Source organism: Ictidomys tridecemlineatus, chromosome 3 (assembly GCF_052094955.1).
Source record: "Ictidomys tridecemlineatus isolate mIctTri1 chromosome 3, mIctTri1.hap1, whole genome shotgun sequence".
NCBI classification, from domain to species: Eukaryota; Metazoa; Chordata; class Mammalia; order Rodentia; family Sciuridae; genus Ictidomys; species Ictidomys tridecemlineatus.
Window position 1 is genome coordinate 40037816 of NC_135479.1, and position 13114 is coordinate 40050929.

General features: G+C 39.5%; 1 protein-coding gene across 9 annotated transcripts in view; it reads right to left on the reverse strand.

Moving 5' to 3' along the window:
- Rhot1 (ras homolog family member T1) overlaps positions 1-9027 on the reverse strand; it is a 67747-nt gene extending 58720 nt beyond the window's left edge. For 6 of the 9 annotated variants that reach the window (XR_005726436.2, XR_005726435.2, XR_013436209.1 and 3 more), the window contains exon 1: positions 8744-9026. Coding sequence is in view for 6 of the 9 variants with exons in the window: in XM_005327788.4 (XP_005327845.1) it covers positions 8744-8819 (76 nt within the window). In the remaining 3 variants the exon portion in view is untranslated. Of the gene's footprint in view, positions 1-8743 lie in introns of all 9 variants that reach the window. The other 3 variants (XM_078042492.1, XM_078042491.1, XM_005327790.4) reach the window with 2 other exon arrangements.
- Positions 9028-13114: the final 4087 nt, after the last annotated feature.

Consider the following 13114-nt stretch of genomic DNA (forward strand, 5'->3'; position numbering starts at 1 on the left):
ACTGGCCTAGCATGTGTAAGGTACAGAGTTCAATCCTAAGCAACACATAAAAATAAATAAAATAAAAGTATTGTGTCCATATACAACTCAAAAAATCGAAGAAAGAAAAAAAAAAATCAATCATTCTTCCTCACCTCTCTCCTTGTTTTTTAGAAGAAATCAGTGGGGATATTTTTTTTTTAAGAGAGAGAGAGAGAGAGAGAGAGAGAGAGAATGAATTTTTTAATATTTATTTTTTAGTTTTCGGCAGACACACATCTTTGTTTGTTTGTATGTGGTGCTGAGGATCCACCCCGGACGCACGCATGCTAGGCCAGCGCACTATTGCTTGAGCCACATCCCCAGCCCACCTCTCTCCTTAACACATTATTAGAACAACTTTTTCCTGATCATAGTCTCCTACTTTTCACAGAGATCCCCTATGTCTTCAGCAATATCTTCAGAACAGAAAGACCAAAATTTATTTGGAAATTCAGATTTCTTCACAGCTCAATTCATTAGTCTGAAGGGCAGTTCTGGCTGCCTGAATAGGAACAGGCTCCTGCCAAGGTACAAAGCTGCCATCAGGTCTATTCCAACAGGGCAAGCCTCAGAGACATTGTAAAGACCAAAATAATCAGCTTTACTTATGTTTGAAGAACTGAACATGCAGGACAATGGTATCAAGACTGGGGATAATTCAGTGTAAGTTACTTCTATTGTTTACTACTTTTTTTAACTCTATATTTTTTTAAAAAAGCATAACATTTTTCTTTATTTATGTTTTGCTTCATCTGGAAAAGAATTTGAGGCAATTAACATCGCTCTAACACATAAATCCCATCTAATTTGTGAAGTCATTGGATAATAAAAGACTTTAAAAATCAGAGAACAGAGCTGGGGTTGTGGCTCTGTGGTAGAGCACTTGCCTAACATGTGTGAGGCACTGGGTTTAATTCTCAGCACCATATATAAATAAATTTAAAAAAAAAAAAAGGTCCATTAACAACGAATCAAAATATTTTTTAAAAATCAGAGAATATAGCTGCATGTAATGGCACAAACCCAAATCTCAGCTATTCAGGAAGCTGATACAGGAGGATCTAAGTTGCCTAAGCAACTTAACCAGATACTATCTCAAAATTTAAAAAATAATAATAAAAATGAGTCAGGCACAGTGACTCAGTGACTCAGGAGGCTGAGGGAGGAGGATTATAAGCCTCAGCAACTTAGTAAGGTAGTAAGCAATTTAGCTAAACCCTGTCTCAAAATAAAAATGGCTGGGAAGGTAGCTCAATACTAGAGCACATGTGTGTTCAATTCACAGTGCTAAAAATAAAAAAATTAAAGAACATGAATCTTCCACATAAAGAGTGACTTCCTTTTTTAAAAAAGTTCAAAATTAGAACAAGAGAGATGGATTACTATGAACTTAGGAATATATGAGCACATTTCATCAATAATTTTACTTTTATAGGGGCACTGAAATGATAGTTACTTTAATGAAGGATTACAAAGATATAATTTACTTAAGAAATGCTCAATGAATCTAAACTAGGGCTTTTTATTTCCCTTATGGCCTACCTATAACCCTGTAAGACTACAAAAGAAATAATGTAGCAGCATGTTTAGAATTAAAATAGGCCTCTGAAAGCTAATTTTAATTGAGAAGTACCCTAACAATAATAAAAACATTTTAGACTATCAAATTTTAAAATCCATGTAAGTCAGTCTACAATCTTAAAGAGGTTCCTTGGGACTGGAGTTGTGGCTCAGTGGTAGAGCACTTGTCTGGCATGTGTGAGGCACTGGGTTTGATCCTCAGGACTGCATAATAATAAATAAATTGTGCCTATCTACAACTTTTTGGAGGGGCATTGAAATGACAGTTACTATAATCTATAATTTAAAAAAAAAGAGGTCCTTAACAATGGCAGTTATGAGTATATTTTCTGCATATTTTTAACTGCTCCAGAAAAAAAATCATTTTCATAAGGGCATAAAATTCCAAGCCTTTCTTAAATTATTAAACTAATTAAATGTTATATTTAACATAAAGATTGTAGTGCAAATATTATAAACATTTTAACAATAAAATCTATAACTTATTACAAATAAATTTTTTTTTTAAAGAGAGAGTGAGAGAGGAGAGAGAGAGAGATAGAGAGAATTTTTAATATTTATTTTTTAGTTCTCGGCGGACACAACATCTTTGTTGGTATGTGGTGCTGAGGATCGAACCCGGGCCGCACGCATGCCAAGCGAGCGCGCTACCGCTTGAGCCACATCCCCAGCCCCACAAATAAAGTTTTATAATGAAATAAAGTACAATATAAATTCATTTGAAGTAAAGACTTGATGTAAGTATTAATATTAATGTAGAAAAGAAAAAAATTATTCTTTCTCAGCCAGTTTTTTAATGTTCTCTATTTCTTCTATTTTGCCTGAGAAATATTAAAGTGATCTACTAAAAGCAAAGCCACAATTACAACCAAAGACAGAGGCCTGTGATTCATTGTTCAACACCACATGCTACAGTTCTGAGACTCCAAGCTTCTAAGTAGGTCATCCATGAAAAACATAATTCATTACTATAGAACAAATTATCTAGATTTATCCAGTCTACAAATTCCTTTGTATTTTCATCACATCTTGTAAACTTCTAGTTCCAAATGACAGCAAAGTCCTGATAATCATGAAGCAAAAATAACATTCTGAGGTTCCAGTTACCACCCTTTTAGCCATATTGCCTACTTTTTTTTTTTTTTTTTGGTAACAGATACCCCTTGCTGCACCAAGTGACAAAAGAACTAACGCCTCCTTTTTATTTGTTTCTTTATTAAGAAGAATTGTTGGCCCTTCCTAAGTTACTGTAATTAGAATACATGGAGGAGGCAAGGGTGACCATGGAATTATATTTGTAACTAATAATCTTTAGTATTTGTAGAAGGAAGATTTCACTGATCATATGCAGATGATACAAGACAAAGGCTGTTCTACTGCTACAACCCATCCCTCTCCTTCAAACCAGATCAACACTTGTGCCAAGCTGGTGCCAAAGGAGCAAAAAGACAGTAGAAAGCAGGTTTCAAATCATATGTGAACAAGATATAGAAGACTCTATACAGAACAGACTATGCAGAATGAACTCTATGTATTCAAACATCCTAAGCCAAAGAATATCATCTAGATACATTATATGTAAACACAGTGTAATTGAAACTGGAGCAGTTTAATCTTTAAATAGTATTCCAAGAAAGGTCAGAATGGAAAGCAATAAGGCTTTAAAATTATCTTAAAAGGCTTTTTTCTCCCTAAAATAAATGCCAGCTTATACCTGAAGTCTCTTAGACTCAAACCTACTCTACAGCTAAAGAATCATTCCTCAACCACTTCTATACTCTAGAAAAGCCTCTGATGTTTCAAGGAAAAGCTGATTTCTTGACAAGGACTAGAATTCCTGGCAGCCAAAACATGAACTAGACATGGCATTGTCATCCTAACTCACTGGTCTACTTTTACTGCCAGAACACAGAAATTTCCCAGTGCATCACACATGACAGACAAGTGCTCTACCACTGAGCCACAACTCCAGCTCCAAGCAACTCTAAGGAGCTGGGATGTAGCACAGTGGTAGAGCACTTGCCTAGCATGCTCGAAGCCGTGAGTTCAACCCCCAGCATCACTTGGGATGGGGACACACACACAGGAGCTAAGGACACAAAAGGAGAGAACTGGAAGAATGCTACTCCTTCAGATCATAACAATGACTACATGAGCCTGGATTTAAGAAAGGAGAATGATGCAAAAGCTAAAGGGAAATTAGGAATTTTCAAAAGAGGATCTCATGAAAATAGAATGGAGACCTGTAGAGGAAGGGTAGGAAAGGGGGAGAGACTGTGAAATGAAATCAACCAAATTAGTTATTCTGTGTGCATGTATAAATGTACCACAATGAATCCCACTCTATGAATAATTATAATGCACCAATTAAAAATAAATTAATAAATAAATAGAAGGAAAACCAGTAGAATTGAGGAAGGAGACGAGAAGGAGGGAAAGGGGAAGTATACGGGAATGAAATAGAGCAAATTATGGTACATGAACTTATGAATATGTCACAAAGAACCCCACAATTATGTACAACTATAATGCACTAATAAAAGTATAAAATTTTTTTAAAGAGAGAGAGAGAAAAGGGGAATGATCACATTTTTATGAATGAGAGGAGTCATTTGGAAAAAGGAACTCATTCATTCAACAGACACTTGAATACTTACTTTGTGCCAAGTCTGTTCTAGCTGCTAGAGAGAGAGCAACAAATAAGACAAATCCCATGCCTTCATGAAGTTTTCTTTCGAGAAACAGGAAAGCAAATGAGTAAATACATTCGGTAATGAGGATATTTCCCAAATCAAGGCCTACTTGTAGAGAAATCAATGAAGGAGAGTAGCATGAGAGTGAAGCAAAGGCAAGATCGTTAAGAGTCTCGGAGACCTGTATTTAAAAAATCTGGACTTTACTCTAAGTGAAAGTAGAAATCATTCAAGAATTTTTAAAATGGGTAACAAGATCTGAGATATTTTTTGAAGGTGATTCTGCCTGCTTCACAGAGAATGAACAAAAGTAGGAGGGAGACCAGTTAAGCAGATATTGCAAAAGTCTAGACCACAACAACTGAAGCTTGAACTAGTTTGGGAAGTTGGGGAGATAAATTGGGTAAGACAAACCAGGTTAGAGGTACCAGATTCTTTGGAAAACAAAATAACAGTTCCATTTTCTTAATGACTTTTACCAGTAGAAGACAAATATATCTCAAGCCTTCATTAATCTACTAATGTAGCAACATGATTTAGATAAAAGGGTAATACAGTGCTTGCTAATTCTACTGTAACAAGGATACCTGTTAGGATACTAAAGCAAATCTAGTTAAGTATAAATTCTAGCCAACAAATTGACCATGAAAAGTTATGCCCTGAAGAACTGAGTTCTGTGTGAGTGTATTTTTAAAGATTTTTAAATTTTTATTTTGGCTTAAGAATAATAATTGACTTCTGGTCTGGTCTGAATAGCATTTGCTATGTTCAATAATTAAGCTAAGATACATATTACGTTTAAGACACTTTCACTTTCTCTGTAACAAATACCTAAAATGTATAGAGAGACAAACTTCTTTGATCTAAGCTAAATAAACATTAAGCAATTAGCATTAAAGCCTGGATGAATCAGAAGTGGGCCAAAAAAAAAAGATCCATTGCACCTCAACAGTACAGTAGAATGGTTTAGCTAATAGAATGTTGAAAGTACTCATAACTATTTCAGAACTTCAGTGAATGAAGCTGCTACTGCATGGTTCAGGGACAGAAATTGACATCGATAAAATGTAACAAAGTGATACAGAATGAAAGAGCAAGTTTTAAAACAATAATACCAGAGAGGATGCTCCATTTTCTTTACTTTTCTGTTCGCCTTGGCATTTGAAAACTATGCTCACTTAAGCAAGCAAGTGATAATTCAAATTTCTACCACTGTTTTCTAATATTAGTGGTATAGATAAATCCATGTATCAGATCCATATTAAAATAGCTTTGGTCACACTTAAAGAGCTAACAACCGACAGATACTTACTTTAAATCTCCAAAAATAAAGTCTCAAATATTTCCCCCCAAACATCAGCTTTTTGAATGACTAAATAAAATTATATACTTTAATTAAATGTACTCTAATATTTTTAAAGTGAATATTTACATTTATTTATTTATTTATTTATAGTAGATGGCCTAAAGCTTTTGATTTCAACCTCTTTAAGTGTCAACCTTCAAAAACTAAGACTGTCTTGTGTCAAGTTTCCCCCTGTAATCAGAAAACTCTAATATATAGTTTTATTAACTCTTTTACTTGCTTTCATTTCTACAGAATACAGCTTGTGATTTTTGTAACAAATATTTGAATTACTTTACATATTTCCTTTTTTAAATATTTTTTGTTGTTGTTGGGGCTGGGGAATGTGGCTCAAGCGGTAGCGCGCTTGCCTGGCTATGCGTGCAGCCCGGGTTCGATCCTCAGCACCACAAACAAAGATGTTGTGTCCGCCAAATACTAAAAAATTAACATTAAAAAAAAAACTGTATAAAAAAATATTTTTTTGTTGTTGATGGACCTTTATTTTATTTATATATTTATATGTGGTGCTGAGAATCGAACCCAGTGCCTCACATATGGGAGGCAAGCACTCTACCACTGAGCTACCACCCCAGTCCCTATTTTACATATTTCTAAATAAACAACACCTTTAATGTTTTAATCAAAATATCTGAAGGCTGATGATGTATCTTACATATCGACAACTTTTTTTGTAATATTTATTTATTTAGTTAGTTGTAGATGGACATAATACATTTATTTTATTTATTTATTCATTTTTATGTGGTGCTGAGGATCGAACCCAGGGCCTCCCACTTCTAGGCCAGCAAGTACCGCTGAGCCACAACCTCCACCCCTATTGACAACATTTCTATTTAGATCTTTTGTATACCAACAATATGGAATTGCTTCCTATATTCAAAACTAAACCTAGGATCTTTTTTCCCCCAGTGCTGGGGACTGAACCAAGCCTTGTAGATGACAGCATGCAAGGCAAGTACTCTACTATTGAGCTACATCCCCAACCAGAGTTTTCTTTTTCTAAAAATTAGCATAAAAATTACTATACTATAAACCCATTTCAAGATACAGTTAAGGATCGGCTGTCTAAGCAAGTCACCCACTTTCTCTAATCTTGCTCCAAATGCATCTTCATGAATCATGTTAAATAACACCTTTCTGAAATTTATCAAGAAAATCCATGAAAAATACAATTAAATACAGTTATAACTTAAAATTCATTAACTGCAAACTAAACATAAACTATGGCTAAGCTTGCTTCCAAATTCTGATTCTAAAGGAAGATATCTCTAAACAGCAGATGAACAGAAATTTCAAAAAACAATTCAGAGAGTAAATATATGTTAAATTTCGGGAGCGCATAGCAGAGACTTCAAATATGTAACGTAGTTTAGGAAAAAAAAAATGCTTAAAATCAGCAATGGCAGCCAGGTGCAATGGCGCACACCTGTAATCCCAGAGGCTCAGCAGGAGATCAAGAGTTCAAAATCAGCCTCAGCAATTTACGAGGCCCTAGCAACCTGGTGAAACCCTGTCTCAAAATAAAAAATAAAAAGTGCTGGGGGTGTAGCTCAGTGGCTAAGCACCCCTGAGATCAATCCCTGTTAAAAAAAAAAAAAAAAGAAAAAAAAAAACAGCAATGGAGCATTAATTAATGATTCAAAACCAAACAACTCCAGCCCTCCCTAGCCTACTTTCTTTTTATTTTAATCCTGGCAACTGAGTCATGTAACTGACACAATGGTATTAAAAAGTCCCTGCTGCTGGACGCCATGGCACATGCCTGTAATCCCAGCAGCTCCAGAGGCTGAGGCAGGAGGATCGTGAGTTCTCAAATCCAGCCTCAGCAATTTAGCCACGCCCTATATAACTCGGCGAGACCCTGTCTATAAAAGGGCTGGGGATGTGGCTCAGTGGTTGAGTGCCCCTAGGTTTACCCTAATACCAAAAAAAAAAAAAAAGTAAAAATAAGAAAAGTCCCTGCTGTTCTATCTATATGTCACCGAGCAGAAGCATCTCTCTTTTATTATATCTGCTATCCGCAAAAGGTGAAATCTTAGAATCTCGCGGGGTTGGGATAAGGAGCGGGTCTTGGGGTCGTGTGTGTGTGTGTGTGTGTGTGTGTGTGTGTGTGTGTGTGTGTGTACACCTGCTGGAGTCTTGTATGCCTGCTGATATTTATAAATTAACTACCAAGTAATCGTGGAGTAAATAATGGTTAAAAAAGTAGGAAGAATTAGGTTTTAGGGTAACTATCATTGACTCGACTAACGGACTCTCCCCAGATAATTATTACTAATTGAGTACTTGGATAACGTGAAGTTGGATAACGTGAAGTTGAAAGTAAATGTCCAGTACCAGGAGTTACTCCCATACAAAGCACAAGGATCGCTATGAAACGCCTCCTCCGCCGCCGCCACCACCCGGCCTTAGGGATCGAACACCCGGACCCGGCGCAGGTTAGGCAAGTGCTCTACCACCAAGCTAGACTACAGCCCAGCGCTCTGAATCAACGCACCGAGAAAGCGAGGACGGCCAGCGAGCGCAAAAAGGAAAAAGAAAGAGAGAAAGAGAGAGAGAGAGAGAGAGAGAGAGAGAGAGAGAGAGAGAGAGAGACCTGACCTTGCCCCCAAGTGGCACAGTTCTGCACCCCTCCCCCTAGCTTCCCCGGGAGTCGGCTCCCGCAATCCCAATTGGTTAGGCTGCAGTTCCAGCATCTACCAGGCAGTGACTGACAAGGGAATCTCCACAGAAGAAGAGAGGGTGAAAGGAGGCGGCCTGGGAAGCGCTGAGGCCCAGGAGGAAAGGACGCGAGGAGGAGCAGGATGAGAGGACCTTCGGAGGGATGAGGACGGGTGTTAGGGGATAAAGGAGACTAGGCTTGCGACGAGCACTGGGGACAGGAAAGGGAGATCTGGGGAGGGCCCGGGTGCGGTGAGAGGATAAGGGCCGCCGGCGGGTAGCCGAAAGGGAAGAGCGAAGGAGCTGGGAGGCCTGGTGGCACGGAGAGGACAGCCGAGCTGCGAGGGACAAGGAGGGTCAAGGCTGAGGCAGGAGAAGGACAAGGGCGGCCGCGGCCAGCCCGGGCGCGCGGACTCACGTTCTCCCACCAGCAGGATCCGCACGTCTTTCTTCATGTCGGCGGCTCGCAGGGGCCGTGCTTGGCCCGCACGCATGGAGTGAACTCCTCTGGCCAAGAGCGCCCAGCCCACGGCGCCGCTCTCCCCACGCTGCCAGCACCACCTGCCAGCCTCTCCAGTCGCTCCGCCCGAACCTCGGCCGCTGGGACCCGCCGCACCTCCTCCTGGGCAGCCTCCCCGCTCGGGAGCCCGAACAGAGCCAGCTCCGCCCCTCCCGCTCCGCGGGCGGTGGCGGCCGCGCGGACGACGGCATGCGGCGAGGGACACGCGCTTTCGGAACGCAAACGCTCTGCATGCCTGCACAGCGCCCCCTCCGTCAGGCTTGCGGTAGCACAGAGGCCGGGAGCCTAACTCACTCCTATATGAATACAGCAGCCAGTGATACTCCTTGGTCACCGGATTTGAGTACCAGATTCCCTGGTTTAACCCCATATATTTTACAGAATTGGGAGCGGAGAATTTTCTTATCCAAGGTCACATAGCTAGAGCTTGTCAATGACTCAGAGCAGGGTTCTCGCCAGACGATAGGCCCCAGGAGGGCAGCGACCTGCCTACCTGGTTTTTAAGTGTATCCCCATCTTATTAGACATATCCTTCAGAAGATACTTGATTGAATGGGATGACTGGCTCCCAAGGTCTGGACCTGTACACCACCCAGAGCCCATCACTGTACCTGCTTTTTGCCTTTTTGTCTATAGGATACAATTATAAAATGTTAGTTTTTTTTTTTTAATATTTATTTTTTAGTTATTGGCGGACACAACATCTTTGTTGGTATGTGGTGCTGAGGATCGAACCCGGGTCGCACGCATGCCAGACGAGCGCACTACCACTTGAGCCACATCCCCAGCCCAAAATCTTAGTTTTTATGCTGTACAAACAGACCAATTGGCCAGGCGCAGTGGCTCATACCAGTAATCCCAGCCTCTCTCAAGAAGCTGAGGCAGGAGAATCACAAGTTCAAAGCCAGCCTGGGCAATTTAAGGCGGTCCTGAACAATTTAGCAAAACCCTGTCTCAAAATTTTAAAAATGAGAAACAGTCTGGGATTCAATCTTCAGTACAAAAAAAAAAAAAAAGAGAGAGAGAGACCAATTTTTTTTTTTTTTTTTTGTAACAAAACTAAGTGACTTTCCTCTATGCGGCTTATTGTATTTGGTACCGGGAGTGGTTGAATCCAAGGGCGCTAACCACCGACAACATCCCCCCACTCCCCACCTTTTTGCTTAAGTTTTCTTACAAAAAAAAACTTAAGGTTTTTGCTTAAATTGCTGAGGCTGGCTTTGAACCTGTGATCCTCCGGTCCCAGTCTGCAGAGCCGCTGGGATTACAGGTGCTGCCACCACATTAGGCTATGTGGCTTATTTTATGGCAGGGTCTTCTAATACTTCTCTTGACTAAGATAATGCTAGACACATAAGTGGAAATGGATAATAAACTGTAACTGATTTTCTAAGATTGCCTTAAACTTTCCCCTGACCCTCTTCATCTGGGGTAATTTGTTACTACATCCTAATGCTCCACACACTTTGTGATAGATATATAGTAATGTTCCACATAAAGTCATTTTGGTCAATGATGAACTGCATATAGCACAGTGGCTTTACCTATAGCTCAAGTATATAGTAGGTAATGCTTTTTTTTTTTTTGGTGGTGGTGGTGGGAGGCGGTGCTGGGGATTGAACCCAGGACCTGGTGCATACTGGACAAGCACTCTACCACTGAGCTACATTCCCTAGTAGGCTATACTATTTAGGTTTGTGATAACACACTCTATAATGTTTGCACGATTATAAAATCACCTAACACATTTCTTAAAACATATCCGTCATTAAGTGGCACAAAACTATTTTTATATATGTATATGTGTGTGTGTGTGTGTGTATGCAAACATACATCTATATATTGCACTAATGAAACATTGTGCATAATGTACCTTTTTCTATCTAAAAATATTACATAATAAAATTTTAAAGGTAATAAAATGTGCATAATACTGATCACACTTCTCCTAGAAGAAGTCATGTGGTCTTCTGCAGTAGTTCAAAACTTCTGACCAATTTCCTGGGTTTGAATCCAGATTCCATCACCTAATAGCTATGTGATCCTGAGTAGGTTCTGTTACTTCTCTAGCCTTTTCCTTCATCTGTAATATATCAATGATAATACCTACCTCTTACTGTGGTTATGAAGAGTAAATAAAATAATGAATGCTTCTGGGCATGGTATCGCATTCCTGTAATCCCAGTGACTTGTGAGACTGAGACAGGAGAATTGCAAGTTTGAGGCTAGTCTCAGCAATTTAGTGAGGCCATATGCAATTTAGCAAGATTCTGTTTCAAAATAAAAAGGACTGAGGATGTAGCTCAGTGGTAAAACATTCAATTCTCAGTTTAAAAAAAAAAGATAATGCATGACAAGCATTTAGGTCAGTGCTAGCCTCAGTGTGTGCTCTATTGATCTTAGCTATCACCATGATCATAAAAGTTCACTGAAAAGTTGCAATCCACAGGTTTTGAGGCACATATGTTATATCACTACAGTATTTCATCATCTTAGCCGTTTGATGTCCCAAACGAATACAGGGGAGGAAACCCTTTGAAAAACTCACTGAGTCTGTGATATGATAAGGAGGGAGATGGGAAAGACATAATCATTGTTAACTGGGAGATAAAGAAGTTATATTCTGGGCTGGGGTTATGGCTCAGGCAGTAGAGCACTTGCCTAGCATGTGCAAGGCCCTGGGTTCGATCCTCAACACCACATATAAATAAATAAATTAAATTAAGAAAAAAAAAAAAGAAGTTATAAACCATTTGGTTGCAGTGGCACACATCTATAATCCCAGTAACTCTGGAGGCTGAGGCAGGAACTTTGCAAGTTTGAGGACAACCTGGGCAATTTAGTGAAATCTCAAAATAAAAAAAGCAGAAATGAAACTCAGTGGTAGAGCACTCTTGGGTTCTATCCTAAGTACTGCAAAAAAAAAAAAAAAAAGTCATATTCCCGGGTGAATGCAAATAAGGTGTAATAAGTCTTTAGAACTCATGTTACCTTTTTTGCCTCCCTTTTCTCTCTACCAAATGAAGACTGATGTCTTCTTTGCAGTTGTTTGGGAAATTCCATGAAATTAGGTTCAGTTTCTCCTCAATTTATAATGGAGTTACATCCATGTAAACTCATCATAAATTGAAAATACCGTAAGCTGTACATGCATTTAATACATCTATAGCTTAGCAATCCAGTACACTGATTGATGTGTGCTGGTTAAAGCCTTTGCATTTTTTATTAAGGAAAATGCCTGTTAGGCAGCTGACGAGGGGGAAGAGTTTATTTGGAGGAAATTTGTAGAGATAATGTTGGCAAAAACTCCTTTATAAATACTTTACTTAAAAATATGGTCTAAAAAAAAAATCTAGACTCATGGGCGGCAGAAAGGAGGCAATGACAAGCACTTTCAGTGGGCAGAGAATATGGTTTAGCACAAACCAAGGCTGGCACTTGCTTAAGTGGGAGAGGAGTCTCACATGCCAGAGTTTCCCTCCCCTGCTGTGTTAGTCAGCTTTTGCTTTGCTGTGACCAAAATTACCCAACACGAACAACAGAGAAGGGGAGGGGAAGTTTATTTCGGTTCGTGATTCCAGATTCAGTGCATAGTGGAGCTGAATCCATGGTTCTGGTCCCAAGATGAAGGTGATATAATGGCAGAAGAGCGTGGCAGAGGAGTGCTGCTCAGTTCCTGGCAGCTAGGAAGCAAAGAGGGAAGGGAGAAGGGGCTGCAGGAAAGAGGAAACTTTCTAGGGCCTAGCTCCAATGACCCTCCTCCAGCCATGCCCCACCTGCCTACAGTTACCACCCAGTCCATTCAAACAGACTGATTAGGTTCAGCCCTCCCAATCAAAATATTTCACCTCTGAACATTCCTGCATTAACACAGAAGTTTTTAGCAGACATCTCAAATCCAAGCCATAATACCTGCAATGTAAGTTTCCTTTTACAGTCACTCTCCACCTCTTATCAGCCCTTGGCTTGCCTTGAGCCTTATGTCCTTCTCAAAAATGCTAACAAATATCCACCAGGGGTCATTCAGATATCATAGAGAATGCAAGTTTAAGGCTACCTCAGTGGTAAAAAGCAAGGACTCCAGAATCCCCCTACTAGGTCTAAATTTCAATTTGCCAATTATTAGCTGTGCACCACCAAGCAAATTATTGAACCTCTCTGCCAAATGGAAATAACAATGGCGATCATTGGGAAGATTAAAGGAATTTAAAAAATGAGTTAATATAATAGGAAATCACTAAGAATAGTACCTGGTACCTGGTCAGTGAT